At 44.5% G+C, this 27,318-nt stretch overlaps 1 protein-coding gene across 1 annotated transcript in view; it reads right to left on the reverse strand.

Annotated features, from left to right (window-relative positions):
* Nucleotides 1-27,318, reverse strand: part of DNAH11 (dynein axonemal heavy chain 11) — a 4,227,155-nt gene that overhangs the window by 2,702,128 nt on the left and 1,497,709 nt on the right. The window contains exons 19-20 of the mRNA XM_069648254.1: nucleotides 21,780-21,896; nucleotides 21,610-21,696 (exon numbers count right to left, since the gene is read on the reverse strand). Coding sequence (XP_069504355.1) covers nucleotides 21,610-21,696; nucleotides 21,780-21,896 — 204 coding nt within the window. The remainder of the gene's footprint in view (nucleotides 1-21,609; nucleotides 21,697-21,779; nucleotides 21,897-27,318) is intronic.

A 27,318-nucleotide genomic window follows, 5' to 3' on the forward strand; every position in this document is an offset into this window, starting at 1 on the left:
GCAGGCTTATCTCTGAAAGGTCGTGGATCATTGGTTAGTTGTGTGAGAAACAAAAAGGTATCCTCACGCCTACTCCATTTGGATCCTCTTCTTAGGTGGCCAGGGAAAGGCATTCACTTTTGGATCCTGACCCTGGGGTCGGAGAAGCGAGGGAGGATCATCTGGGTGGAGGGTCCTTGGGGATTGGGGAGAAGACATCCACAGGCAACAGATTGTATCCCCCTCTCCCGTATGAAGACCAGCCTAACCCTCCCCAGATTTTATGGGGTATTGTAACACATTTTCGCACATTTTCCATCAGTCAACATACTATGATATTGGGACGAAGAAGAGGCAACTAAGAGTGATGAACACTAGGTAATTTCATCACTCTAGTACTGAGGCGAAGAAGAGGCCTGCAGAGTATTGTAAATGTCAGTCATGTCCTTTTAACTATGGTCAGACAATTGACCTGAATGACCGACACCTGAGGGCACTTGACAATCCTCATGATTATAAGAGCGCAGGCAGTTTGGGAGGCGAGCGACACTGCTCCATCCATGCTAGAATCTGCTCCACCCACGGAAGTAGAAGTTGTGGCAGGGAACTGGAGTGGAACCTGGAGGCTGTGACAATTGGCAAGGCAGAGTGGAGAGAGGGAACAGGCAGCAAGATGGCAGGGCAGAGCAGAAGGGGCTGTGAAAGGACTGGAAGTGAAGCAACCGATTCAGAGGGTTTGCCCGCTCACCTGCGCAGAGAGCGCTGCTCCACCTGAGGAGTGAAGGCTGGAAAGTGTGCGCAAAGTTGTGTAACAGGTGGGAGAGGCAGCTGGATTGCCCAAGTAAACAAGCAGGAGAAAGCGCATTAAGAGGAGGGTTATGTGCCGATAAAGGAACGCTGAAGAGACCGGTGAGCTTACCAGACACCAGTGGGGAAAACAGATGGTCTAGAAGGGGCAGAGCTCTATGGTAAGAGTCTAATATATGAAGGGAACATACATAAAGATTGCTGATATGTCCTTGAGAGACCTGAAATTGAATGAAGCATAAGTGCAAGTGAGAACCTTGAGCTACAGAAGGGAGAATACTTGAAGCCCTGAATAGCAAAGTGAGCGAGTAAAGTGTGTTAGCTCCAAATGCACTCTTTTGAATACCGAACAAACTGAAAGCATTATTGAATACCGTAGAGAATTGCAGCAACATGAAAGTATGATTGAATAAGCATTTCTGAATGCTGCATAGAGATTAGGCAACCAATGAGAATGTTCTGAATGAAACAAAAGCAATGTGGTGCAGGTGGTACATACCACAAAGCAAGCTAAATGAAATACATGTGTTGGCAAAGCAAGTAAAGTCCCAAGAAGGGTGTCAGAAGAGAAGCAAATAACAGCCTAACCAAGTGAAAGGTGAGCAAGCTAACCCTGGTAAAGGGTGGAAAGAGGATATTTCTGATACTAGCAAGTACTTAAAGGGGTATTGGTTGCATGACCTGTGATGGGTGGACCGTGTGGCCTATTAACTGTGCCTAGACTGAGGAAACCCCTGCATCGGAGCAGTATTAAAGAACAGCAGCCAAGAATGGGTTATCAGTTGTGTCACCTGTGATGAGTGGACAGTGTGGTCCGTCAACTGCACCTAGACTGGGGGCCCTGCATGGAAAATAAATGAAAGGAGGAATCAAGAGTTTAAACCTTGCATTCGTGAACCAGCAACGCTAGCCTTGGCAAGAAGGTTTGGGAGGATCCCAATCCTTTGAGAATTGTTTTGTTTGAACTTTGAACTTTCTATCTTGAACTTGGGGAAGGGAACCTCAAGAGTTTTTGTGGAACAGTCTTGAACCTGGAAAGTAAGCCAAGAGCTGGAAGAAGCTCAAACATTTATTTGCAACCTTATTTCTTTTACTGCCTGCTGACATCCCTACGCATTGTTTAGCTGTAATTGTGTGGGCAAGAATAGGTTCTGGACACAGACAGACTTTTAAGTTGAACTGTTTGATTCCGACTGTCCAGTTTATTTAGGTCGGAAAATCCCACCTTAGCTTAGGACATGTTAGGCCTTCATCCATTTTGACATTTAAGTTAAATAAAGTGAGTTTGATTGAATTTGGAATCAGTTGTCTGTGTCTTGCTTCATGATGACTTCACAGTTGCAAAACATCGAAAATACAATTATTACCCAATGATAAAAGGGACTGGCCAGTCCAGGTTGTATACAAATATCTACGTTATAATTATCACAACAGGCAGTTCTAGCAACACTATGAAATACAACCCACCCCGTAAAGGAATGCAGAGGACAGACAGTTTCAAAGAAGGAAAGGGGTGCACCCTGAATACTGACAGGAGGGTATTTGGGTTGGCAAATAATCTCAACAGTTCAAGGATACCTGGCTTAACCACAAAGGGAGCAATGGATCCTAAAATGTACCAAGGGGCCTCCAGCGCCAACCAGTTTGGCGAGTGAGCGAGGCTGGCCTACATGGTGGCTCGGAGTCAGAAATCATCTCAGTGCTGGTCGGTGGCTCTGAAGCACTGATCGAGACATCTTGGGTGGCTTTAAACGACTGTGGCATAACAACAGTCAGCGTTGCAGTCAGTTGCAGCTCAAGGGACTCGACTGGCTCGACAATCTCCTTTAAGGTGGACGTCAGTAGATGCTTGTCAATGCACTTCTCCTAGCTTCATCATTGGGCTTGTTTCGTCCTTGAGAAAAAAAAGGTGGCAGGCCCAAAGCTGAGGCGAGTGTTGCAGGAAGCTGTTTTGTCCTTATTTAGGGTTCGGAGACTCTCTGGCACTTCCCATCTAGGAAGCTTGCTGGGTAGCGGTTGTGGAGCTGCTGGAGGGTCCTCTGGATTCGGTATCTCCTTATGTTCCCTGGGAGAAGTTTGGGGGAGGGATCTTGCTTTGCTCTTGGAGGTCCTGGCCTTAATTCACTAGCCGAAGATGTAAGGTAGACTGTACCTTCATCCAGGGTCCAGTGATGAGTTCTTCATTGCGCTTCTGGTGAAGTCTTCAGATGATCTGCCAAAAGAGGGGCTCTGCCCTCTTTAAAAACCAAATGGACGACAGGGACTGGTGTAGGCTAAGCCTAACTTAGTGAACCAATCCTGGGTCCCTACCAACAATATCCTTTATCTGTGAGGTCATAACCAGAGTGCTTTGCAACAGAAAAGGTACAGTGGTGAAAACATGTAATACTAAGTCCCACCCATCTTCCTGCCTGTTGTGGATCAAAGGGTCCATCTGGTTAAAGGAGCTCTCTGTGGTTCCTGATTAAAATGGCAAGTCTCCCTTGAAGCTACGGTGAGACCTAATTTCCTGGCTCCGTCAAGACCACATACTCATTCCTTCTGAAAGGGGTCCCCCTGTGGGGATGACTACTGTAAAAACACAGTCCTAGTTGACATTTCACTGTCAATCGATACTGAGGGTGGAAGCTGGCATCAGGTTGACAGAGTTGCATATGAAAGGTTGTTGGTGTTTCCTGCATCCTTTGTTAGCCTCTGTATTGTTTGAATTACTTTCTGATTAGTATGCAAATTGGTGCCACCAGCTACTGGTGCCTACAAAAGGACAGGGTGGATCAATGGAGCCTTTGTTAGTTAATTAGGCTGGCCACGGCTGGGGAAGGTTTGGCCCTCCTCCTTCTGGATATGCAACATGTACTACTCCTGTCATTTCCTGACTAAATATAACAGGGGATAGTGCACCCGTAGGCTGTGTCCACCCAGAGTACATGGGTCTATATGTATGTTGTGCAGTGAGTATAGGAAGATGTGTGCCGATTAGCCCCAAACTTTTTCCAGAGGTCAATCTACCATCATCCAATTTCATTTAAAATTTCAAAAAAGCCGAGGTGAGTGCACATCCACTGTGCAGATGATTTCAATTCCTCACAATCACACAGCTGCTAAGCCAGACAGCCACAAGACCACTCAAAGTTCTCATCACCATCAGTAACATTTCTTATATTGATATCCTGTCACACAGGGCATGTCCTGTTACAGATTCTTTAACATTAAAGTCGTGCGTCTTTTTATTCATAGCCAACAATGTTATAGGGACCTCTGTTCTCTTAACAAATGTGTATTTGTCCTGTGCACTTTCATCAGCTGGAAAAGAGACAGTAAAAGACATTTCCACGTTTCACTTTAAGGTGTGTCCAGTTCCTGTGAAGACACTTCCTATTGCGCACGTCACATTCCCTCCACATTTTTGTTTCCTTAGGAACTGAGCCTTGGTCTGCTCTGCCTTTTAAATCCGTGAAATAGGGCTGTCTTTCCTCAATGGTCACACATTTGATTACCCCGTTAACAGGCGTGCAGGTTGCCCCAGATGTTCACTTACAGGCAGCTATCAGACAGGAACTCTCTCCCTAGAAGTGTGCTTGCCATTTTTCGAAATTCAATTTGGTTTTCAGCAATGATCATTGACCTTTTTGATACACGACAATTTCTTCCTATTGCACATCACGCGCCTTCAGTTTAAAGTTGCTGTCACAAACAAAAGTAAGGTAGAATCAGGCGTAGAATTGTCTGAGAACATAGCTTCTCAGATTAGATGTTGCTGTCGCCACATCCACTGCCCAATTTAACACAGGAACAGATAAAGAAAACCCCACAGGGGCATGTCTAGCCTTTTCAACCTAGCAGGCAAAATATTTCGTAAACCTCAGCTCAGCTTTCTAGCTGCACATTAGGGAAATGAGCATATTACTTGGCTAATTGTATTTGTCCGAGAATACATCCTTAGAAAATGCAGACGTGATTGGTAAACACGCTTTAAGAATAGAAACATATGAAACACAGACTATCAAATATCTTTGACTAATTTATCTGGTGCAGGGATCTATTGGATAGATACAAACTTGCACCTATGTGATTGATGTGATCATGATCATAAAAGAAGTCTGCATAGTTTTTTCTGCGTGTAAAACGTGCAGAACATGTCACTGTTTTCTAGTGAATTCCTGGTTATCTATGGTAGTCCCAGTTACGATGGTCGCTTTCCTCGTCCTCTGAAGCGTAAGGATTCCTCACGGTTACACTCGTACCTTGGGTTTCCTCCAGCAAATGAATTGTAGTTTAATTTCTTGTATAAACTATCGCTGTTTCTCTTAATCTTCCCGCAAAAGGTGATATTACATGCTGGAAGGCATAGTAGTCAGCTGCAACCAACAGAAAAGCGTGCTCTACAGGGCTGCTTGGCAAACTAACACCCATATTAAAGTCGAGCTGATAAAATGTACTGGTTTATAAAGATACTCGCCTCAATGACACACATACACACACCTCACTATTTCCGGATTCCTACTTACCTCTCAACTTATATTTACCTCCCAGCAATCGTCATGCATGAACACGTTCCTGTTCTAGCTCTGTTGCTCTTTCTCATGCACCTTTGCGCTCTTAGATGTACCCCTCTATCATACACTTACAGCCTATCTCTCTTGCAACTCCTCACATAACTCTTCCTTGGGCCCTGGCGCTTTTGTACCATATAAAACTTCCCCTCAGTTCTCTTGCACACTACTGACCCTAAGAGCCAACCACCTGTACAAAAGTATGCATGACTTACTTTTTTCGGCAGACAATACATTAAGCATTGTCAAAGCCAATAGCAATCGACATAGTAAAGACATAGTAAAGACGTTATACACCTCTTTGAATGCAAGTCGTTTTACTACGTTTGTTATTAATGATTTGTGTCTTCGAATGCTAAGTTGCTGACAGTTGTGTTTAAATTTACTGGGTATGCTTAGCCCACCTATATACGGCATTCAATAATATGTGATGCCCATAAATGTAAAATGCAATAGACAATCACAAACGACAAAACTATTGGCTTGGTCAATGGTCGTTTTTTATGGAGCAATACCTTTTTTAAATTGACCATTTATTTGTACAGCTTCCTAGCTGCTTATATTTTTGACTCCCTCTCTATAGATATATTGTTAAGCGCCCCTGGAGTTCCATCTTTGACTCACGACATTCTTTATCAAACCATCCTTCCATTGGCCTTGCTTTGATCTACATGTTTTGACTAGTACAGTGGCAAGCCTTTTTCGAGTACACAGTTGGAACTTTCTCCCCTCAGAAGAAGTACTGCTCGTTTATAACAAGCACTTTACTTGTTGGACTCACTTTGTTTTCTTTATCGAACAGAGAAATGTAATGATTTAATGATGTTATCTGAGAGACCGTCACTTCAGAGCTTTCACTGTCCTTTCGCCCTTATTTGCTTATTTCTAGATGAGCTACTCAATCTAAAACTGTATGTAGAATAATTGGTTCAAAAGAGGTCTCAAAAGTGAAGTATGCAATTATGGTAACTTTCACATTAATCTATGATCTGAAAGTCTTCCCAATCATCTGGCGGGTAGGACCTTTCTGCATTAAGGTTACCCAGTAACAAGATATATCTGGGCTTTCCCATTAAACTACTGGCTGCTTCCTCTACGTTTTTCAAAAGAGCTTGTAAACCTGCCAGCACCTTATCACAAGCATTTACATTTTTCTTTGGCCTTCTTGGGATGTTATAAACATTGATGACTAGTCAATCGGCTGAATCTGAATAGTTGCCATGTATGCATACAATCTGGTCACAATGTATGTGGTTTGCTGATCAGTCCACATAACTAAGAGGGATGTAGTAATAGAGATACAGGCATAGGCTTGTAAATTAACTCATTGCCAAAGCAGTAACAGACCATGGAGAGGCAGTAAACAAAGCCAGTGCCCAAATAACTCTCATAGAGAGAAGTGAGTAGTGGAGAAGGCTATGGACATCACTCCTTCATCAGACAAAGAGAGGGCTCAGATCTTGAGGAGGAAGGATGTGAAGTCAAAGGGTGATTGATCTTCCTAAGATACTCCTTCGAATGAGAGCCTGAAAATGAAGGGATGCATTCAAAGAGTTGCGGTTCAAACGCTCAAAGGGATCACATTCTGCGCTGACAAACCAAGGGAACCGATAAAGAAGTTGCTTAAAGAAGATGTTTTTACGTCATTCCAAAGAGCACAACTGACAGGCCAAACGAATCAAGGAAGGGATGTGTGGCTCCAACACTCAAAGGAGTAAACTTGGCACGGAACACCATAGGGAAGCATTGGACAAGTTGCTTAGCCTTATGCAGTGGTGGCTCGAACACTCCAAGCAGTGCAAGCAATACTTAAAAATGACGGGAATCAAGGATGAATTATTGAACATTCAGGAGGCACTAATCAAGCGTTTTAACAAATGAGGACTCTGCTTCGTGGGATTTGTAGCTCAAATACTCTAAGGAACATGATAAATGCTGCCAAACCAGCAGAGCAAAAGACGAATTTAAGAATGAGCAAGGAGAACTTGAGGACGAATTGATGAATGAAGCGATGGCTTTATGGGAGTGGTGATGTAGTTACAGCCAATGAGTCAAAGGCGCTATCAGAGTCAAATACATGATATATGAGAGCACCAATTCTTTCAAGTGCATCCATAATGTAAGTGCTGGGAAACCCAAGAAATCACAACTTGAAACCATTAACCACACGACAGTGGATCAACAGGGAACGTACTTAGAACCCAAATAACTGGTCAAAGACAAAGCAACAACATCATAGCAATGTGATACAGAAGCATTGAAAGCCGTGACCAGAACGGATGAGGATTGCATTATATGGCTATTACAGTGCATATAATATAGCAACCTAGAGTAGTGGCAAAGAGATATAAGGTGACAGTGTTGGCTTTGCTCAGTACCTCGAGATATATCATATATTTGTCTCAACATCAAGAGCTAGACAGTGGTACAAGGCAACTGATTCAGCAGTTGAAGTAAGCTAAAGACGTAGATGTTAGACATGCCTTGCATTTGAAATAGTCTAAAATCATGAAAAGCAATGTAGAGTCAGAAAGACGTTTGAATTGTGACAAGGTCAACATTTCAAAATGGGCAGAGATCCAGACATTGACAGGCAATGTGAGGCCTTTTGTTTGTTGTGGCAATGGTGGGGAGGTCTTGCGCAGGGACAGATGGTTGATGGGCCCCTTGACGGATTGTGTTGCATAGGGAGTGTCCGGTGCAGCAGGCCTCTCCGTGGGTGAGAATCAGGGCATGCTGGGGAGTACCAGATGGCAGGAGAGGGAGTGGAGGGATCCCATGGGGAGGAAAGAGGGTGGCAAATTGGCCCAAATGAAGTCAGGCATCGTCCCCACACCATCAGACTGATGCCAATATGTGTACTCCAGATGTGGCTTCTGGGCATGCAGAGTTGAGAGGGGTGTCAGCCAGAGAGAGGGAGGCTGGACCAGAGGGGAAACGCAAAACAGTAAAACTGAATAAAGCCCACTTCCAGGTAATCCCAATTAGGAAGCCTAAGCATGAACCATAGGGGGACAGGAGAAATAAGAAATAGAAGCCGGAATAACATGGTGAATTCAGTGGGATAGTCAGGAGCTGGGAGACGAGAACAGATAAAAAATATACAATCACACAGATGGAATAAGTAAGCAACAGAAATAGACAGAGGAAGGCAGAGAAGTAGAAAGAGAGAGATAGATCTTAAAGAGGACAGCAGGCCTAAAGGAGAGAGCATGAGGGTGGATGGATTGCGAAAGCAGACTAGCTGGAGGAAAACTCAGTATAAAACGAGGGAATAGTGTGAAGTGATGATAGAAAGCACAGAAGATTAGAAGGAAGAGAGCACTAGCAGAGAGGAGTGTGAGCATGGGATATTAAGAGAAAGAGAAAGAGGGTAGAGAAAGAAAAAAGGAAGGAGAATGAAGTTGAAGAGGTGAAAAGACCTTGACACTGTAAAAAGAAGTAGAGGAAGCTAACACTGAAAGTGGCAGTAGCGGGCTAAAAAGAGAAAACACCTGAGAGCGGAAGGAGCTGGAGGGAAGGGAAAGCTTGTAAACAGGATGAAGGCACAGTGCTCAGGAAAACCCTTAGAGTGGGGAAAAGCAGAGGAAAGGGGAAACCATTGGGAATGAAAAAAAATAACAGTCTTGCTTTAAGAAAAATTAAATACTGCCTTTCTAGCAATAACCAATCACTGTAGGCTGGGTCATACTGCACCCACCTAATGACAGTCGTCGCCCTAAGCCACTCCCTGGAGGCCATCTTCCGATTCAAAGCATGCGAGGTGCCAGTATGAACCCAGAAGAGCCAAGGGGGGAACGAGGGAGGGTCGCTTGTGAATCCATGTCAGACCCATGCTGGAGAGCAACAGTTACAAGTAAAAAACGTGTTCCTTCTCCAACGTGGGGTCTTGCATGTATTCACATGCTCATGAATATGATTACATAGCAGTACATATACACAACCGTAGAAATCCCCTCGTCCACCTCACTTCAGCACATTGCCCCTCTCCCAATCCCCCACCACCACCCCACAACGAACCCTAAAATCAGAGCCACACTCTGGCACGCCAACCACCTCCCTCCTTCTTCCACTATTTCCCTCTTTCATCCCTTCCCCCCTTCTTCCATTTCTCTTTCATCCCCCCTTCCCTCCTCCTGTTATATCATCTTCTTCCCCCGCGCTGACCTCCCTTTCTACTTCTCTTTCTTCTTCCACATCTCTTTTCCTCTTTTGGAACTTGGTTAATTGATCTATATACTGTTTTTGATGGTTTGTTTCATGTCTTTGTAATGTTATGCTTCTTGTTTATTGCAATGTATTCTTGTTGTTGTATTGTAAAGCGTTGTAGCGTAAAGTGCTAAATAAACTTAATAAATACAAATACGAATCCCTCCTCGGAAGCACATCCTCCCCTCCCCTTCCCACCCAAATGCACCACTCCCAATGCTTCCTCTGACCGCTTCTGAGAACCCCCCAATACAACACGAGATGACACCCCGCCCCATATCAAACTCAAAAATCAACCTACTACTCTGGCGAGCCAACCACCTCCCTCCCCTGAAACCCATTCAAGCCCCCCCATTCCCACCCAAATTCACCACCACCCCCCACCCTCCCACTGACCACCCACCAGACTGAACACATACAACTGATATCTCCAGCACCACACCTACCACTAGGAAGCAGCTACCACCCGGTAATTACATCAGCTGCACACATATCAGGTGCACACACGCACCCTATGACACTATCTCTCTCTACTGACCAGAACTACGGTTCCTGAGGGAGTTCAACCTATTAGCGCTTTCAGAACATACCAATGAAATATAGAGCGCTATATAAATGCCAAGTAACATAACATAACAACCACAAGAGGTGGCAAGGCTCAACAGAAGCAATACACTTACCCCTGGAACAGACTCACCTCAAACAAACAGGTGGCGCAGCACTGCTTGGCCGACTCTGGACTCCTCCCTGGAATCCCAGTCGACACAGTAGAATCATGTGAAGGTGTTTGTCGACCTCCATGTAGCAGCCCTGCAAATGTCCAGCAAGGGGACCCCAGAGAAAAATGCTGTTGTAGCATTGATGGCTCAGGTGGAGTGGGCTCTTGGCCGGCCTGGAAGGGGTAGGTTGGCCAGGCAGTGACAGTGCATGATGCAGCCAGAAACCTGCCTGGATATGGAGACTTTCGATAGAGCCTGCCCATGATTCACAGGACCAAAATTAACAAAGAGTTGAGAAGTCTTATGGAACGCCTTCATTTGTGCCACATAGAACTTTAAGGCACAAGCAACGTGCAGCATATGCAGCGACCTTTCAATGGGCGAGGGAGGATTTGGAAAGAAGACAGGAAGCACCAAAGGTTTGTTAAGGTGGAATTCAGAAGTGAACTTGGGGATGAAGGATGATGGATGGATGTGTTCTCAGCACCACCTTTGTAACATAGAAGGATAGGTATGGGTGTTTGCAGGATAAGGCCCGGATCGCCCCGACCCGCCTGGCCGACATGATGGCCACCAGGTAAGTGGTCTTCCATGAGATAAACTTCAGAGAAGCTTAGTTCAAAGGTTGGAAAGGAGGCCCCAAGAGCCTCGTAAGCATCATGTTAAGTTCCCAAGCAGGAGCCTTGACAGGTGGAAACGCTCTGAAGAGGCCATTTAGGAACTCCTTTTCTAGCCTGCGTAACCACAATGACGCTCTGCCAGGCGACCATGTGTATCGGGAAATGGCAGCTTGATGTACCTTGATGGATGCATAAGCCAGAGTCGACTTGGCCAGCGATAGCAGGTATGGTAGAAGTTGTGGAGCTGTAAAATGGAGAGGAACAATCCTTTGGGTTCTGCACCATATCGTGAATCGCTTCCATTTGTGGCTGTAACACTGGAGCATAGAAGACGCCCTAGCCTTTGCCAGGACCTTCCTGCAGTCCAGTGGGAAGTTATAGGGTCCAAATTCTACAGCTGCAGGAGCCAAGCCATGAGGTTCAGTGACATTGGGTCAGGATACAAGTTGGATCCCCCTTCCCTGGATAGGAAGTCTGGAAGAGGAGGCACCATGACAGCTGGTGCTATTGCCATGCAAAGCAGTTCTGTGTACCATATTTGCCACAGTCAACCTCGTAGAGCTACGGGCTATGTTCTGGGCTCTAAAATCCTTCCTGCCACTTCTTCAGGGACAAGTGGTGAGGAAGTGGTGAGCGAGTCCGCAATCACATTCTTGATGCCAGCTAGGTGGAAAGGTATGAGAAACATGCCGTGGAGAATGTCCCAATGCCACAGGGCTTGTGCTTCCATGGAGAGAAATGCCAGATACTTTCTGTGGTTTGGATGTATGGGAATGTGAAAATAGGCATCCTCCAGGTCAAGTGTCGCCATGAAGTCCAATTTTTCCAGCTGGTTGATTACCTATAGTAATGTAACCATCCTGAATTTTAGAGAATTTAGATACTTGTAGTGGCGCAGCAGTTCGAGGATTGGACGTCATCCTTCTGACTCGACATTCTTCTGACTTCTTCTTTGGTACTAGAAAGTATCTGGAGTATGACCCGGTGCCTCGGCAGTGAAAAGGAACATGTTCTATCACCTGCATTGCCTGCACTTCCTGCAGCAGCCATTTCATGTGCATCTCCCTCTTTGCCACTGGAGGTATGTGAGGACACTTGTGTTCGAATTCCAGGGTGTGCCCTTGGCGCACTATGTTTAGCACCCATTTGTCGGTGGTGATGGTTTCCCACTCCTTGGCGAATTGTGTTAATCGGCCCCCCACCGCGGTGCAAAAGTGGGAGTCCGGGCTCTGTGCCTGTGGGGGTCAGGCTTGGTTGGGCATTTGTGCATTTGCTTGTGGATGATGCCGGCATTGCCCTCCTCCAAAAGCATGTAACCAGCCTCTGTATGACTCTTGTGACGAAGAGCAGCTGATGGTAGGAGGACATTGGGTAGCCTTTAGATGGTCTGAACTTTCCTTTGGAAGAACGAAAGGACAATGTTTGCTGTTGTTGGAGGGTCTCCAGGGACCTAGCCGTTTCTATGTCTGTCTTTATTGCCTGAAATGTATTGACCATAGCCTTACCTTCGATCGCACGTCCTGCCTGAAGTTTGTGGTCTTGCAACATCCTTGTCTCCTCAGAGCCACTCCATTACCCATCTGCCGGAAGCCTGAGTCTGCCACATCCAGGGCCACTGTGATGGCATGATCGGACACTACCTCCCCTTCTTGAAACAGTGCTAGGGCCTCTGCCTTTTTGTCATCGGGGAGAAAGTCAAGGATTGAGCCAAGCTTATGCCATAGCTCTCTATCAAAGAGTGGCAATATTGACAAGGTGTTTGCAGCTTTAACTGTGGAGGCAGCTGTATATATAATGCGCTTGCCCATGGCATCAAGCTTCTTGCCTTCTCGGCCCAGGGGAACCAGGGACTTGGAAGGCAGATTTGCCAACCTCTTGCTTGCGGCAGCTGAGACCACAGAGTCTGGGTACGGTTGGGATCTTGGGCACTTGGGTGCTGAATCTGGAAGCCTGTACTTCTTCACCAGCCTATCCTGTCTAGGTGGAGCTGAGTTTGGGGCCTTCATAAGGGCCAGGCCCTCCTCCCACACCTCACCCAGGAGTCGAATTGACGTGACCATCTTACTGGATGAGGCTCTTTTCTCTCTTTTCTCAAAAAGAATCCCTCCTTCTTCTTCTCCTCATGTACCAAATTAAACAAGGTGGAAGCCCTTTCTAACATGGAGTAGAAGGAACCCACTTTGTCTGGAGGGGACGCCCAGAGGGTGTCATCTGCATTTAGTTGTATCATCCGCTGTATCCTCCGCCGCAGTGTCCATTAGGGGTGGGTACTCCACTATGGGTGGTTTTGCCTATATAGGCATAGATGTGTGAGGTATTGTAAGAAGATTCAATCCAGCACTACAGCCAAGTCAATGCCTAGCCTGGGATACTGAATGAAAAACCCTTATTGATATATCTTTATGTCCAGGTTCAGATTCTGGATGACAACCCCTGTATAACACCCCTCTCTTAGAATCCCCCTGACCCCACTGAGCCAAGAAGTAGATCTGTTTTGCAAGTTTAAAAGGTTTATTTGAAAAAAAAATAAACAGTATATATATATCACACTTTTATAATGAATTAATAATTGAATATCACACTTAATCTGAGCAGTAATCAATAATGGATAGTCTGGCACTAGCACACTTCTTTATAATCAATGATGAGTGGGTATAGGATGGATAAGATAGCAACAATACTTTTATGGTTTCAAATAGATGCAATGTGGAATGAAAATGCAGTACAGAAAATAACTTGATAGGATTTCAGCAAAAGACAATGTAATCACTTTCTTGGACAATTCACCCCCCCCCCCTTTATGCAATGTAAGGAGATGAAGAGGAGAGCACTCAGTTCTTAGGAATGCAATCAAATAGAATTCAGTTCAATTCCCCCCCAGCAGCTTATACAACAGATAGGAGTTTTGAAACACAGGCAAATGCAGCTATCTTTTTACAAGTAAAGAAATCGGGCCAAATCGCAAATCGCGGCAAAATACGCGAGTGCGTGAATTGTGATTACGGCAAAAGTATAAGGAGCAGCAAGTCGGTTCTAAGCTTGTTGAAAATCTGAGATTTCAAGCTTTCAGAGGAAAGTTAACCAAGTTCCTAGCCCAAACGGTTCCAGAGATACGGACGATTAAATAAAGGTAGTTTTTCGGATTTAAAGTAAACTCAAAATGACAGTTGACAGCTTTGCAGCTGCAGAACTGACAAATGACAGTGGTGCAGCTTTACAAATGACAGGTGACAGTTAGGAGGCAGTTCTGGTTAGATTAAAATAGTTTGGATTAGATTATTTTAACAAAGAGATTGGTTCTGCACAGTTCTGCTAGGTACTCACAATATATTTTTGAAATAGGCCTCGCCACGGATCTGGTCAGGTTTTGGACTGGACTCCGGTTCTGGTCTCGGCACTTCACAGTGGTCTGGGTCAGCTCTCTGGTTCTGGTCACAGCGGTCCAGGTCACTCTGGATCTCTGGCCTCTGGTTCTGGATACTGCTCTGCTTTCTCTGGGTACAGCACTGCTTCTGGATCTTTCTGGCGCAGGGTTTCAGGCCAGAATCAACAGCTGAGCCCGGCTGTGAATAGTCTGCAAATGATTTTGGGCCTGCTGACAAATACTTTTGCTTGCAGTGGGCCTTCTTGGTTCAAAGTTCTGTAGTCTCTGTTTAGCTTGGAAGTCTAAGTGTAGGATCTCTGGATGTGAAGTTGTCGGTCAGCATGCTCCGCAGCAAATGGAATTGAATGTCTCTACCTGTCCCAGCAGTCTCTTTTTATGTGTTTTGAAAGTGGGTGTGTGCCTGGGCCTAGCTAAGCCTGCCCCTTTCTACTTGTCATTGGCCCAATTCTCCCCTCTCCCATGATTGGGGGAAGGAAATGTGAGTCAGAGTGATGCTGTAGGTTTTATGGGTCAGAGGATCCTCCCCTGGTCAGTTTGCCCACAAATCTATATTTGATTCAAATACATATTGCACAGATACACAGTTGTTTAAAATTACATGCACCCATCACATATCACATGAGGTATACTCTGTTCAAACTCTGCTCTTCCTGGGGGCTTGCATTCAGAAATGGCAACATTTTGCACTTTTTAACTGGTTTTGCAATATCGGACACTTACCCAAAATTACACATATGTGCGCAAGGAGTATGGATATTAATTGATGAAGTATCAGATTTTTAACATGCAGACATTTGGAGTGAGGCCCTATTTTCCGCTAGCAACCCCCCAGATCATACCACCAGGTCCTAAAACCTCTTAAAATGTGGGCAGAAAAATCACAAGAATTACGGTATCATTTAGATAATTTTGACAAGTCCACACCATGAGTTATACATCTTTCTTAAAATCATATTCTGGCCAACAGGGTGTGTCTTCCCAGGTCACATGGTGGAGAAACCAGTCTATCCACTTTCTTTAAGCTCAGCCTGTCCTCAGAGGGGCTGCCCCTCCCCGTTTCTGCCAAGAGGAAGCCACTTTACGACCTCCCCAATATAACTTCTGCCTGAGTCAAGGAAGGGCTTTGTTCAAAAGGAAGCCATTTACGATCCCCCCCAACAAACCATCTGCCTGGGTCAAGGACAGGCCTTTGTTCAACTCCCTGTAGCTGCTCCACCCCTAATCTAATCAGAGAGGTGACAACTCCTTTTGGCAAGGGGAAGAGTGGCTGAGCAGGTTTTAACTCCTGTGGGGGTAGATGTCAGGCAGAATTCAGTTTCATTAAGCCAGGTTTCAGCTAAATGTCACTTTTTGTCCCCCAGTTTAAGTCTATTACGATTGTTACATACACATTAAATAATTACTTCCTTCAAGTCATTTCAGAGTATAGTTTTACATTGTATCCACCTCTTAGCAAGTCTTTCCTTGGTCTGGTTTTGTTTCATTTGTTCAGATTTACACAAAAGTCTGGTGGTTTTAAAACGCCGGCTTTCTGATAGTGGTGAGTACTGGTAATGCAACCATTTTTGGGAGTTAAGAAAATGAATTCCCCACAGTTCTAGGTTGCTTTTGGCAATCAGCATTGCCATTCCCAATGGTTTCAGGCTACTGTGTGGGTAGCCCAATGGTGGTTTTAGGCAGTGCCCTCCTGTGCTCACAACATAGGCAAAAATGGGTGGCAGCCTATTCTTCATGCATTTCCCTGTGCATTTTCTGGGAAGTTCTGGCCATCATGATGTTTTCCATGCCAGTACTGCACAGTTTTCCTATTCTGGCGTACATGTGGGCTTTTTGGCCATCTTGGAATTTCTAAGCCCACAGCACCAAATGTTGCAGCATGATAGCTCAAACGTGGGTCAGGACACTCAACAGTATAAGTCTTGGTCTTGGCGGGCTGTCCTCTGGATTGGATCCACTAGAGCCAGCTGTGGAGGCATGTGCTGTTGTACTTCCACCACAAGAGTGTGTAGGGTAGTTAAGATGTACAGGGACAAATCCCTAATACTGGATGGTGTGTTTCTCGAAGGGCCAGTGCCCTCCAATGCTTTAATCAAACGGAAATGCTCCCTTAATGGTTAAACCCTGAGCTCATCCTCCTCTAGATCTGATACACAGCCTTCCTGAAATTCTTCTTCAGAACTGTAAATTCACACTAACTGGGTCCCCCCTTCTCCTATGCTGATCCCCTTGTCGAACAAGAGACGACATTGAGGACTTTATTGACTGCCTAGTTGCCGTCACAGGACCTGTAGTCTTGGTTGGCAGGGCAGTCGTTTGTCGAGGAGGAAGGATTATTCTCGTAGACAATTTTGTTGTCGCTGAAGCTGTTGACGAAGGCACGGATGTCATTATATCTGTCGGCGTAGTCGTCAACGTAGCCATCAACGGGGTCATCGAAGGGGCCATCGTCAGGATTGTTGTAGGTGCTCTCATTGCCGATGGGGTGGTCATTGATGGGGTAGGCATTGACGAGGGTCTCACTGTTGACGTAGTGGTAACTTGAGGTTTCGTTGTCAGGGACTCTTGTCCATGGAGCGCCAACAGTCTTGCTGATTACATGTTTTTTGAAGAAGACCTTGCCACTTCACTGTGAGGTTCTCTGCTTGTCTTATGCTTCAATGAAACGCTATGCTTCAATGAAGACAACGATTTTCCTGATGGCACTCCACTCACCGGGAAGCTTGCCATCAATGGTGAAGGTGAGGGTGAGCAGCCAAACTCCAGACCGGGTCCCGCGGTAGCAGTGACACCAGTCCGATGCACAGTTTCGCACTTTGCCTTTTTATGGGTCTCCTGTGAGGAAGCCTCCTCGGTGGATCTCAACCTCTTACTAGATGGGAGAATGTTCCAGAGGACAACTGGATCTGGAAGAAGCCTGCGAACTCCCAGGAGCCGTGCCTTTCACCTCCTTCAGCCAAGCTACCAGTTTGCAGTAACGGCCCCTCTTCATTTTGGCAGGTAACCCCCGACAGATTTCGCAGCCATCCTCATCGTGAACAGGGTGTAGACAATAAAGGCACCTTGAGTGCTTGTCTCCCACATATATGTTGCCTAAGCCAAATCTGTCACAGACCTTAAACAGGCACCTCCTGCCCTCATAGGACATGGCAATGCGCGAAGTAGGCCTCGACTAGTCCTTGAAACTTGTCACAAAGATCCGGCAGTGTAGTGGTCGAGTCTTCATCGGTGAATGGAGCCCTATTACCGGACTGGATATTGGACAGAAAAACTGAAAGTTATAACCAAAAATCAGATGATTGTTCATCCAAAAATGCAAAAATAGATGTGTTGCTCGTAGAGCAACTATAGAGGACTCCCAGCACCAAAGCATGCATTAAAAATCTGAAGATGGCCTCCAGGGGAGGGGCTTAGGGAGACAATCATCATTGGATGGGCGCAGTTATGATGCAGCCTACAGTGATTGCTTATTGCTAGAAAGGCAGCTTTGGGTTTTTCTTAAAGCAAGATTGCTTTCTTTTTTACCAAGGATCCCCGGTCTGACGACAGGGAATATTCATGAGCATGTGAACCATGCCAGACCCCATGCTGGTGAAGGACACGTTTATAAATTGAGTGGCTGAAGGCAGACCCGATTAACATTCTTATTCCACCAATACCGGGTTTATAACTCCAATTAAATCATTAACTCTCAGAAGGCTGCTTTGAAAAAAAAATGGCAGCCACTTTAAGTGCACAGTTTGATGGTGAGAATTGATTAAAGTGATCTCAAAGAGTTACCATGAAGACGTATTTTGGCCGTGGAGGGGCAAGAACTGAGTGGGAATAGCCAAAGAGATTAGCATGGCCATGCACAGTCAATTTGTGGGCAAATAACCAAACAACATCTAAAAGCTGAGTGCTCATTCTCATATGCCATATTCCCTTATCTGTACTCTAATGCAATAGTTTCCGCTTTTAGATGTCACAAGTCCAAACTAAAAAGGAGCGAGAACTGCCCATGGAAAATGCATAGAAAAGAAAAGCTGGAGGTCTGGCCAAGAAAATCTCAAGACAGAGAAGCCTGTGGCACAGGCCAAAGACATGATAGACAAAGAGGAGCTGAAACCCTGGCTTTTGAACATGTAGAGAAAGACAGCACTCTGGCCAGAGCCAAGGAAAAAGCAGAGGAATAAATGTTGGAGACAGCAGTTAAAAATAGAGGAGAAGACAAACGTGTCATTAATAACCAAAGACGACAAAAAAGTATGACTTGGGCACAAATTCAGGGGGATCAAACAGAAGCGTTATTTGGGGAGAAGAGGGGCACCTTCTGTAGACAATTTTACAGTGTGTTAGACATTGTAAAACACAGAGAAACAGGCAACTATCTTGTCAAAACAAATAAATCACTTAAAACGGAAACCATTTTAACAACTTTTACATAACAAGTTGATAACATTTTTATACTTTTCTAAGCTTCATAAACAGAATGCCCATACTTGTTGAGACTGATCAATCCTAACATTATTCACCCTTAACCCGCCAGACATCTCATAAATCGACTGTACAAATGTTAGTATTCCATCAGATTCGACCCAGACCTTGGCATGAGTCCTGACAGTCTAACCTGAAAATCAAGGTTACATCTAGCAATACCACTTTAGTTCCATAAATGCTGTAAATGCACTGTGATGCCCCGATGCAAGTCTGTAATGTAAGGCCAGGAGGTGTCTCTACCGGTCACAGCCGGCAAGGCAGAGACGGGGAGTTTGCACAGTCTGCTACTACCTGCCACCTGCACAATGGTATGATCCGGTGCTGTACCGTGGGTAAGCCCCAAAGCCTCAGGCAGCATTCTGAATAACACGCCAACAAACCTACCTGGCAACTTAGGCTTACATGTGGAACATATATCAGTGTTCCGCCCCTGAGCCCATTCCTCACACCAGCCGCACCCTTTAACCACTGACTCGCCAACCCTGCCGTAGACGTTATCTGCTCGCAACAATCCAGCCAAGGAGCACATGTTACACTCTTCCTCATCAGTGACCTCAGAAGCCCTAATAATGCATGTGCTGCCATCACAGGCACTACACGCCCCTCCCAATGGTCCAAGGCGCACGACCATCAGCCCTAAAATCATGCACGAGGCCACACAACCCAAGCCTACTGGCCCACAGCCGTGAAGACTTATAAAAAAAGGCCCAATCCGCTGGCCACACTGTGGAAGTCAGCGTTGTAGAAATGTCTGCCGCTTACCCACTGCTCCGCAAACCCTTGAATCTAGAAACACCAACCGGCGTCTCTGCACATACCAAGTATTCCGACCTGAGTATCCCCACCCAACTTGTTCAAGGATCCACTATCTCAGAGAACGCACAGTGTTGTATTCCTCAGCGGTACACTGCACCAGCCCTGAATGCCGTACTATTGTACGCAAACCCACATAAGTAGCCAATGTCGACCCGATTTTATCAGCATACCCTTATCATCAAAAAACTTCCTGTTAGCACAGCCCAACAAGAAAGAGACGACCTGTACAGGGCTGTCTCAGTGCCAGAACTGTCCCATGCTTCTCTGACATCGCTGTACCCATCATAGAGCTGAATGCAGCCAGCTCTATGAATATGTTCTGTCCCCATCCTGACAATGCGCACAACCATCGTGGCCACAGTACCTCGATCTGCCACCGACCAACAGGTTACCAGCACGAAAGGCAGCTGCCGATCTGCAGATCTATATAAGCTCGCCCCCAACCTAAATGTGACTGTGAACAGGAATGCTATATGTGTTTTTGCCCCCATCTTGCCTCCAACCACACTGCCAGTGCCAGCCCAAATGAAGATGTTCGCAATATGTCCTCTAGCCCAAATGTCGATGCTGAGACTAAAGTTTGTTGCCCTGTGAATACCTTGTATGCAGTTCAGAACTTCCTTGAAGTAAACAACATTTTAGGAATGTGCCAATCCAGTGTCTGCCAATGCCGCGGGACAGAATCAGCACTACTCAAACTATAAAAACTCTTGGACAAGATCAGAGACAAGGTAAAACCAGCCCTCCTCCTCCTGGATCTGTTGCCCGCTTTAGACCTTGTAGAACACATAATTCATTGTCACCATCTCATCACCTCGGTCAACTTCTCAACTGAATCCTCTAAATGGATAGCCTCCTTCCTAGAAGGGAGAATGATGAAAGTTTTTGCCGTGCATACCATTGCTTCTCCAAACCATATCCCATGTGGGGTTTGCCAAGGGTCGTGCATCTCCCTGATTCTCTGCAACATATTTACTAGACCCCTCTTTGATATATTGAACACCATCGGCATAACCTACACCAACTACGCTGATGACACTCAGTTCCTCCTCCCTCTCACAGGCAATTATGCAGAAGACTAACAACTTCAACACCGTATACTCTACCATCCAGAGTTGGATGGCGACTAGACGACTCTGCTTGAATGGAGACAAAACTGAGCTCCTTCTTGTACACTACTTAAAAGTCTGGACAAACAATACTCGGCTATCCCCAAAGACGACATCCTGTTCCAGTCTCCCTGCCGTGAAAACTCTAGGGTTCTGCCTTGACACCACCCTCTCATTATACTGCGAGGTTAATGCTATCGCATCTTCCGCAGCCTATGCAACTAAACCTATAAATGCATCTAGACCTTTAATCCCGATGGACAGTAGCCTTTCCATCGTCAGAGCAATAATCAGCTCCAAGCTCGACTACTGTAATTTCCTCTTTGCCGGCACCTCTGCCAAAAACATTTACAAATTACAAGTGATGCAAAACAATGCTCTCCGAGCAGACCTAACATCCCAAAAAGGGAACACATTTCCACAGCTAGGAGAGAAGCCCACTGACTCGCCATACAGGAAAGGATAACCTTCAAGACCTTATCCATCACCCGCAAATGTCACACCAACACCGCCCCCCATCTGGTACACAAAATCACTAGATCCCATTCTACTTGGCCAACTAGCAGCCTATATGCCCACTGTCTCAGCAAGCCCAACGTCAAACACTTTAAAGCAGGAACCGCAAGTTTTCCATTCATCGCAGCTAAACAGTGCAACTCCTTGCCACCTACACTTAGAGCAGAACCTTCATACTGGGCACTCCAAAAATCCTTGAAAACTTTTCTGTTTACCTAGATCCCCCAAGGCTCACTTGACCCGAGTGAATGCGTACTGTCCTATCTCTAAGGAATGTCTGTATTTATCCTTAGTGTATGTCATGCCTCATGAATTGTAAGTAACTGGTTTGTAACATCACTGCAATGCCTCTGGGCTGTTGTGCGCTTTATAAGTTAAATAAATAAAATACAAGGGCCTTAAAATAATCTTTTTTTTTACCTTATCAAGAAGAGCATACGGTCCCACAGCCTCAAAATGGAATGGAGCTTCTGTTCGAAATTTTTCTCTTAGTGAATTTTGCTTGACCTAAAAAACAAATGCAGATTACCATAAATTACTCAAAAGTCTTCTTTACACAAACATTCTTCTGCAAATACTTGTTTTCTTACATCAAACAATATAGTTTTTTTCCTGATCAGTGACACTTCGGCTGTTTGTAGAGGAGAGACTTCATGCTTCGCTGAAATGGCTATTTTTTTGGTGTTGCTCCATTTTTCTGGCAGTTCCTGTATGTGGACAGAATACATGTTTATAAAATCCTCATAATCATCCAAGTTCATTCACTAGTAAGCATTAATACCATAAACACATAGAAAAACAAATACTACATTAAATGCTTTTTTGTGATGCACTTATTGACAGTTGATATTCACGAAACGTAAGGCAATACAAACTATTCTTCACAACTGCCAGATTGTGGAAACATTTTATGATGATATCACTACCACATCCCATGATTTGCACCTAACAAACTGTAATCTCAGTTTACAAAGGGAATCTGAAAACGTGCATCATAGATGTTCTCATTAAGACACACTTTACTCCCCATGTGCGAAAACAAGTGGCAATTTCTGTGCATTTCAGCGTGAATCCTGAATTATCCAAAAGAGATGCACAGAAATCAACGACATTCCCATGTGCATGTTTGCAACAAGCACAGGGGGAGTTGCAAGGCATGACAGCCTAATTTCTGAACCTTTCATGCATTTTATTTGTAGTGGAACCTCTGCAGTTTAATTATAGAAATGTTTGTTTGTTTTCCCAAAGGAATGATCCCTCGCTTGCAGAAGCTTTCCTTCATGGGTTACCTGAAGAGGAAGGCAGAGAGAAAGGAGGGCATTTTTTTCCTAAAGGCTTGACTACCCTATAGGTGTGATATTCTCAATGGTACGCCCAGATCTCAGATAATTACTCCCAAGAGCCACAAAAGGGTGGTATTAGACATTGCTCACTCCTTTAAAACAAGTGGTCACTTAGGAACAGCCAAGACACAGGCACAGATATTAAGCCATTTCTATTGGCCAGGAATGTATGCAGATGTGAACAACTTCCTGCTTACTTGTCCTGTGTGCCAAAAGACCAATTTTCAGGTGCCCCCCTCAAGCCTCATTACAGCCTTTACCAATAATTGACCTTTCCTTTTCCCGCAGAGGAATGGACATAGTTGGGTTCCTTGAATCATAAAATTGATCAATGGATATATATTGGTAATTGTGGATTATGCAACCCGATATCCTGAAGCATTGCCATAATGCAATAATATGACCCAACAAATCCTCAAACATTTGAATCCTTTTTTCTTGCAAGTCGGGTTCCGAAAGGAGATCATAACAGACCAGGGAACACCCTTCATCAGTCAACTCATGGCAGAGGTGAAAAAATCCTGCCAACAAAAACTCTTAAGACTTGCATTTATTATCCACAAAATGACGGGTTGGTGGAACCATTAAATAAAACTGTGAGAAATGTCCTAAAGAAGTTAGTAAAGGTAGACGGCAAAACCTGGGTTAGCATGACACTTTGGGCCCTTTTTACCACCCGGAAAGCACCCAAATCCTCACCCAAAATTTTCTCCATTTGAGTTGTTATCTGGCTGAGAGCCAAGAGATGTCCTTGACATGTTACGGAAGACTTAGGAAGAGCGGGAGAAAGCCACCATGCCCTTTTCCCAAATAACCCACCGGTTAAACGAACATATGGCTACTGCCAGAACTCTAGTTCAATCTCACATGGATAAAGCCCAAGAAAATCAAAAGACCTACCATGATAAAAACACTTTGCTTAGGTCCTTTTCCATTGGACAAAAGGTTATCGTTCTCCTTCCGTCATCTAAGAATTTGATGTCCAAATTGCACAGTCCTTAGGAGGTGATAGAACAACCATGGCCATGTAACTATCAAGCCTCCTAAACCGATAGAAAAATTTAAACCCATATCTATCACTTAAATCTCCTCAAGGAGTGGAGAGAGGATCCCATTGAGAACACTACAGTAGTCTTGACTAGTGTATTGTCTGAAGAATCAGATCTTTCCCACCTATCTCTAAATCGGAGAGATGGCCTGTTAGACTTACTGGAACAATTTACTGATGTCTTCAGTTCTGAGCAAGAAAGTGTAAAGGAGGTGTATTACTAAATCCCTACATCCCCAGGAAAAGAGAATATGCTAAGATCGGATATCATTGAACTCTCTCAGAGCCCGTGGTCCTCTCCAAAAGTACTTGTCACGAAGCCAGATCAGTCGTGGAGATTCTGCATTGACTTCAGAAAGGTGAACACGGTCTCCCAATTCGACAGTTACCCTATGCCAAGGATAGACAATCACAATGATCGTCTGGAAACCACTGTTTTCCTCTCCACGATAGATCTGACAAAGGGATACTGGTAACTCCCCGTCAATCCAGAGGGCAGGGAGAAAACAGATTTCTCCACCACCATTGGACTATTTCAAGTCAAAGTATTACCTTTTGGATTACATGAGGCTACGGCTACCTTTCAAAGGTTAATGGACCAAGTCCTCCAGCCTTACTCATCTTTCCGTGGGGCTTATATCAATGATAAAATCATTCATAGTAGAACATTGTAGAAACATCTGCATTACGTATACCTAGTTCCCATAGCCTTGAGAAAAGCTGGGCACACAGCAAATCCAAAAAAGTGTCAACTGGCACAATCAGCAGTCAAGTATCTTGGATTTTTTGTTGGCAACAGGCTGGTTCAACTCCAAGCTGAGATGGTTAAAGCTGTCCAAGAAACTCCAGTGCCCAGAACCAAGAAAGATATAAGAACTTTTTTTGGTTTAGTGTAGGGCTGTGCCGAATAGCTTATTTAGTATTCGGCCGAATACCGAATAATTTGTCAACTACTCGGCCGAAGCGGAATATGAAGCTGAATAGTTGCTTTATTTAATAAATCATATTCTAAACTTGAAAAAACGATTGAAAAACAAATGAAGCACCATTTTAAATGTATTCTATGCTTTTATTTCTCTTGATGTTAATTAATGTAGCATCTTTACTTAAAGTATAAAAGCAGATTTAACCAAAAGTTTCGAAACTTCTTTGCAGCTCACATAGAAATGTATAAAATGGTTACTGTCGACTCATGCAGGACACAAGTCATGAGGAAAACTGAAATGCCTGAACTCCATCTCACAACTATTCAACCCACCCAAACAAATGCTGCTCACTTTTCACTTATCCTCGCCAATACACAAATATATGAAACTTATAATTCCTGATAAAATATCAGATAATGTTAAACTCGGGACTCAAGTCCATGAAAAAAAAGGGGGGGCTAGTACGTACGCAATGGGAAGTGACATGACAGTAACTGAAAGTATCCTAAAGTGAAATATGCACATTTCTTTCAGTTTTTCTTTTCCAACTGAAAAAAGTGCACATTGCATATAAATATTCGCCAAAAGAAAATATGTTCCTGAATTGTTGCAGGCTAAGTATAAAAGATGAGCACCTTTTATCTCTAGGAATATGTAACAAAACATGCCCTAAAGAGCAGATTACAATATAAGATATTTTACAGCTGTGTGATAGCAATTTGTCTGGTCTTGTGACTAAGTGTCTGTTCAAATTCTATTCAGTTTTGCAAACTGAAGTCTACATTTGCCTTTTTGAGTTTGTGTTGCATTGCATTCAAATGAGAGTGTCAAAGTATTAGGCAAGAGCAGAATAGCAAGAAACTATTCAGCCGGAGCCGAATAGCTTTTTTTCAGCCAGAATTCGGCCGAATACTTACTCGAAGCTGAAGTTCGATACACCCGTAGTTTAGTGGGGTATTATAGATGATTCTCCAGTTATTCTTGCATCATGTCTTGCCTCACTGATAAACTTAAGAATGTAGAACCCCAAAAGATAGAATGGAAAGATGAGGACTAACTGTGTTTTGATAAACTCAAGAATATTCTGTGCAGTGAACCTGTGTTGAAGGTGGCAGATTTCAACAGAGAGTTCATTTTGCAGACAGACGCTTGACATGTTGTGTTGGGGGCTGTTCTTTCAAAAGATCACAATGGCATTGAAACCCTATTCTTCACACAGAATTGGAGGCATTAGCTATAAAATGAGCAGTGAAATATCTTATATACCACCTCACTGGCAGGAAGCTTAGATTACTCACATATCACTCTCCATTAATATGGATGAGCCTCTGCAAGGCAATGAATGCATGGGTTAGGGAGAATGTTCAGTTTCTGTCCTAATCCCCTTGAACCAGGGAGACCCCCAGCACTTTTGATGGACTCAGGGCTTTTTTGATTTCTTCTGCTGAGTGAGTGGAACTTTTTCCCACTCCCCACTCACTCATTCTTTTTTATGAATGGGATTATTATTTTTACCGCTTTTGTGGAGTATATTTTCCTCCATATGTTTAATACAGGCATCTGTTATTAACTTTGTGACAACCAGCACCCTCTATGCAGTGTCACTGAGGGTCGTCCCTTGGACATCTCTTTTGTTTCAACACATTCACTTGTGTGAACTACACTTTCTAAGAGTAGTGAAATAACTTTTTTTTATCTTACTTACCTTTTCCTTTGTGGGTCCAGCACACACCGCCTAATGTGGGGTTCTGGGAGGGTTACATTTCAACCCCTTTTCCGATTATTCATGTACCTTTTTGTTACAGTGACTAACAAACATAAATGGCTGGTGGCAGTGGATACTTTTTATACCTTTTTGTGCAGGTTACTTCCAGGCTGATTTCGCAGCTGCATCACAGCACCCATTGGTGACCATTCTCCCAAAATGGCACCTGTCTTCTTTTTTGCCATTTTCGGTTTGTAAGTTCCTTCTGGGCTCTCCTTCTATTATTTCCTGTAGGATTGGGTCCATTGTGAATGTAATGTTTGATGGGCTTCACCCCTGAAGCCCACCCAGGCTGCAGTGTTTCTGGAAAAGCAGGAAGTGAGGGATGGTCTTCAAAAAGTTCACAGTCCTTTGTTTATTGGTGTGCCTGGATGAAACCAGTTCTAACTGTGAGACTTGCTGTCCTGCAGGACAGCCAAGCCCCAGGTGATTGACAGCTCCTTAGAAGTGAATGAAACGGTTACAGCATACAAGGCGAGGATTTCTGGACTAAAGGCAGAGTCGACAACTGAAACAAGGAATCCAAAGCAGAGATGGCAGCAGCAGCTTCAACAGCTGTGGAAATACCGGTGAAGACCTGCAGTTATGTTTACCATGTTTTCATTGTGACAGGGAAGCTCTGCCAAGGACAAATTACTCCATTGAGCTGGTGGGACCAAGTAGCCACAAGGCCTTTTTCATCCCCCGATATCCTGCAGCTTAGCTGGGCTGCAGAACACCAATACCCATGGTAACTAGACCATTTGCAGGTGCATCATCTTGCAAAACATCAAATATCGCTGAATCTTTGCAGGTCTCTGTGTGGACCTCCAGAGACGAGAACTCTTTAGCAAATGTCCCTTCACCAGAGTTCAAAACAAGTAATCGAAGAGAATCCAACCAGCGATAATCATTTCTATTTGGCACCAAGAAAAAAGGCATCAAAACCACTAAGAGCCACTGGAGTGAGCTAAATTATTTACTGCCAACCCCTTGAATGAGCTGAATACTTTGCTGCTGACCCCTTCTCTCGAGTGCTGCTGCAGAAGCCCACCAAAGGTCCTCCCT

Source organism: Ambystoma mexicanum, chromosome 2q (genome assembly GCF_040938575.1).
Source record: "Ambystoma mexicanum isolate Mex_15411 chromosome 2q, UKY_AmexF1_1, whole genome shotgun sequence".
Classification (NCBI taxonomy): Eukaryota; Metazoa; Chordata; class Amphibia; order Caudata; family Ambystomatidae; genus Ambystoma; species Ambystoma mexicanum.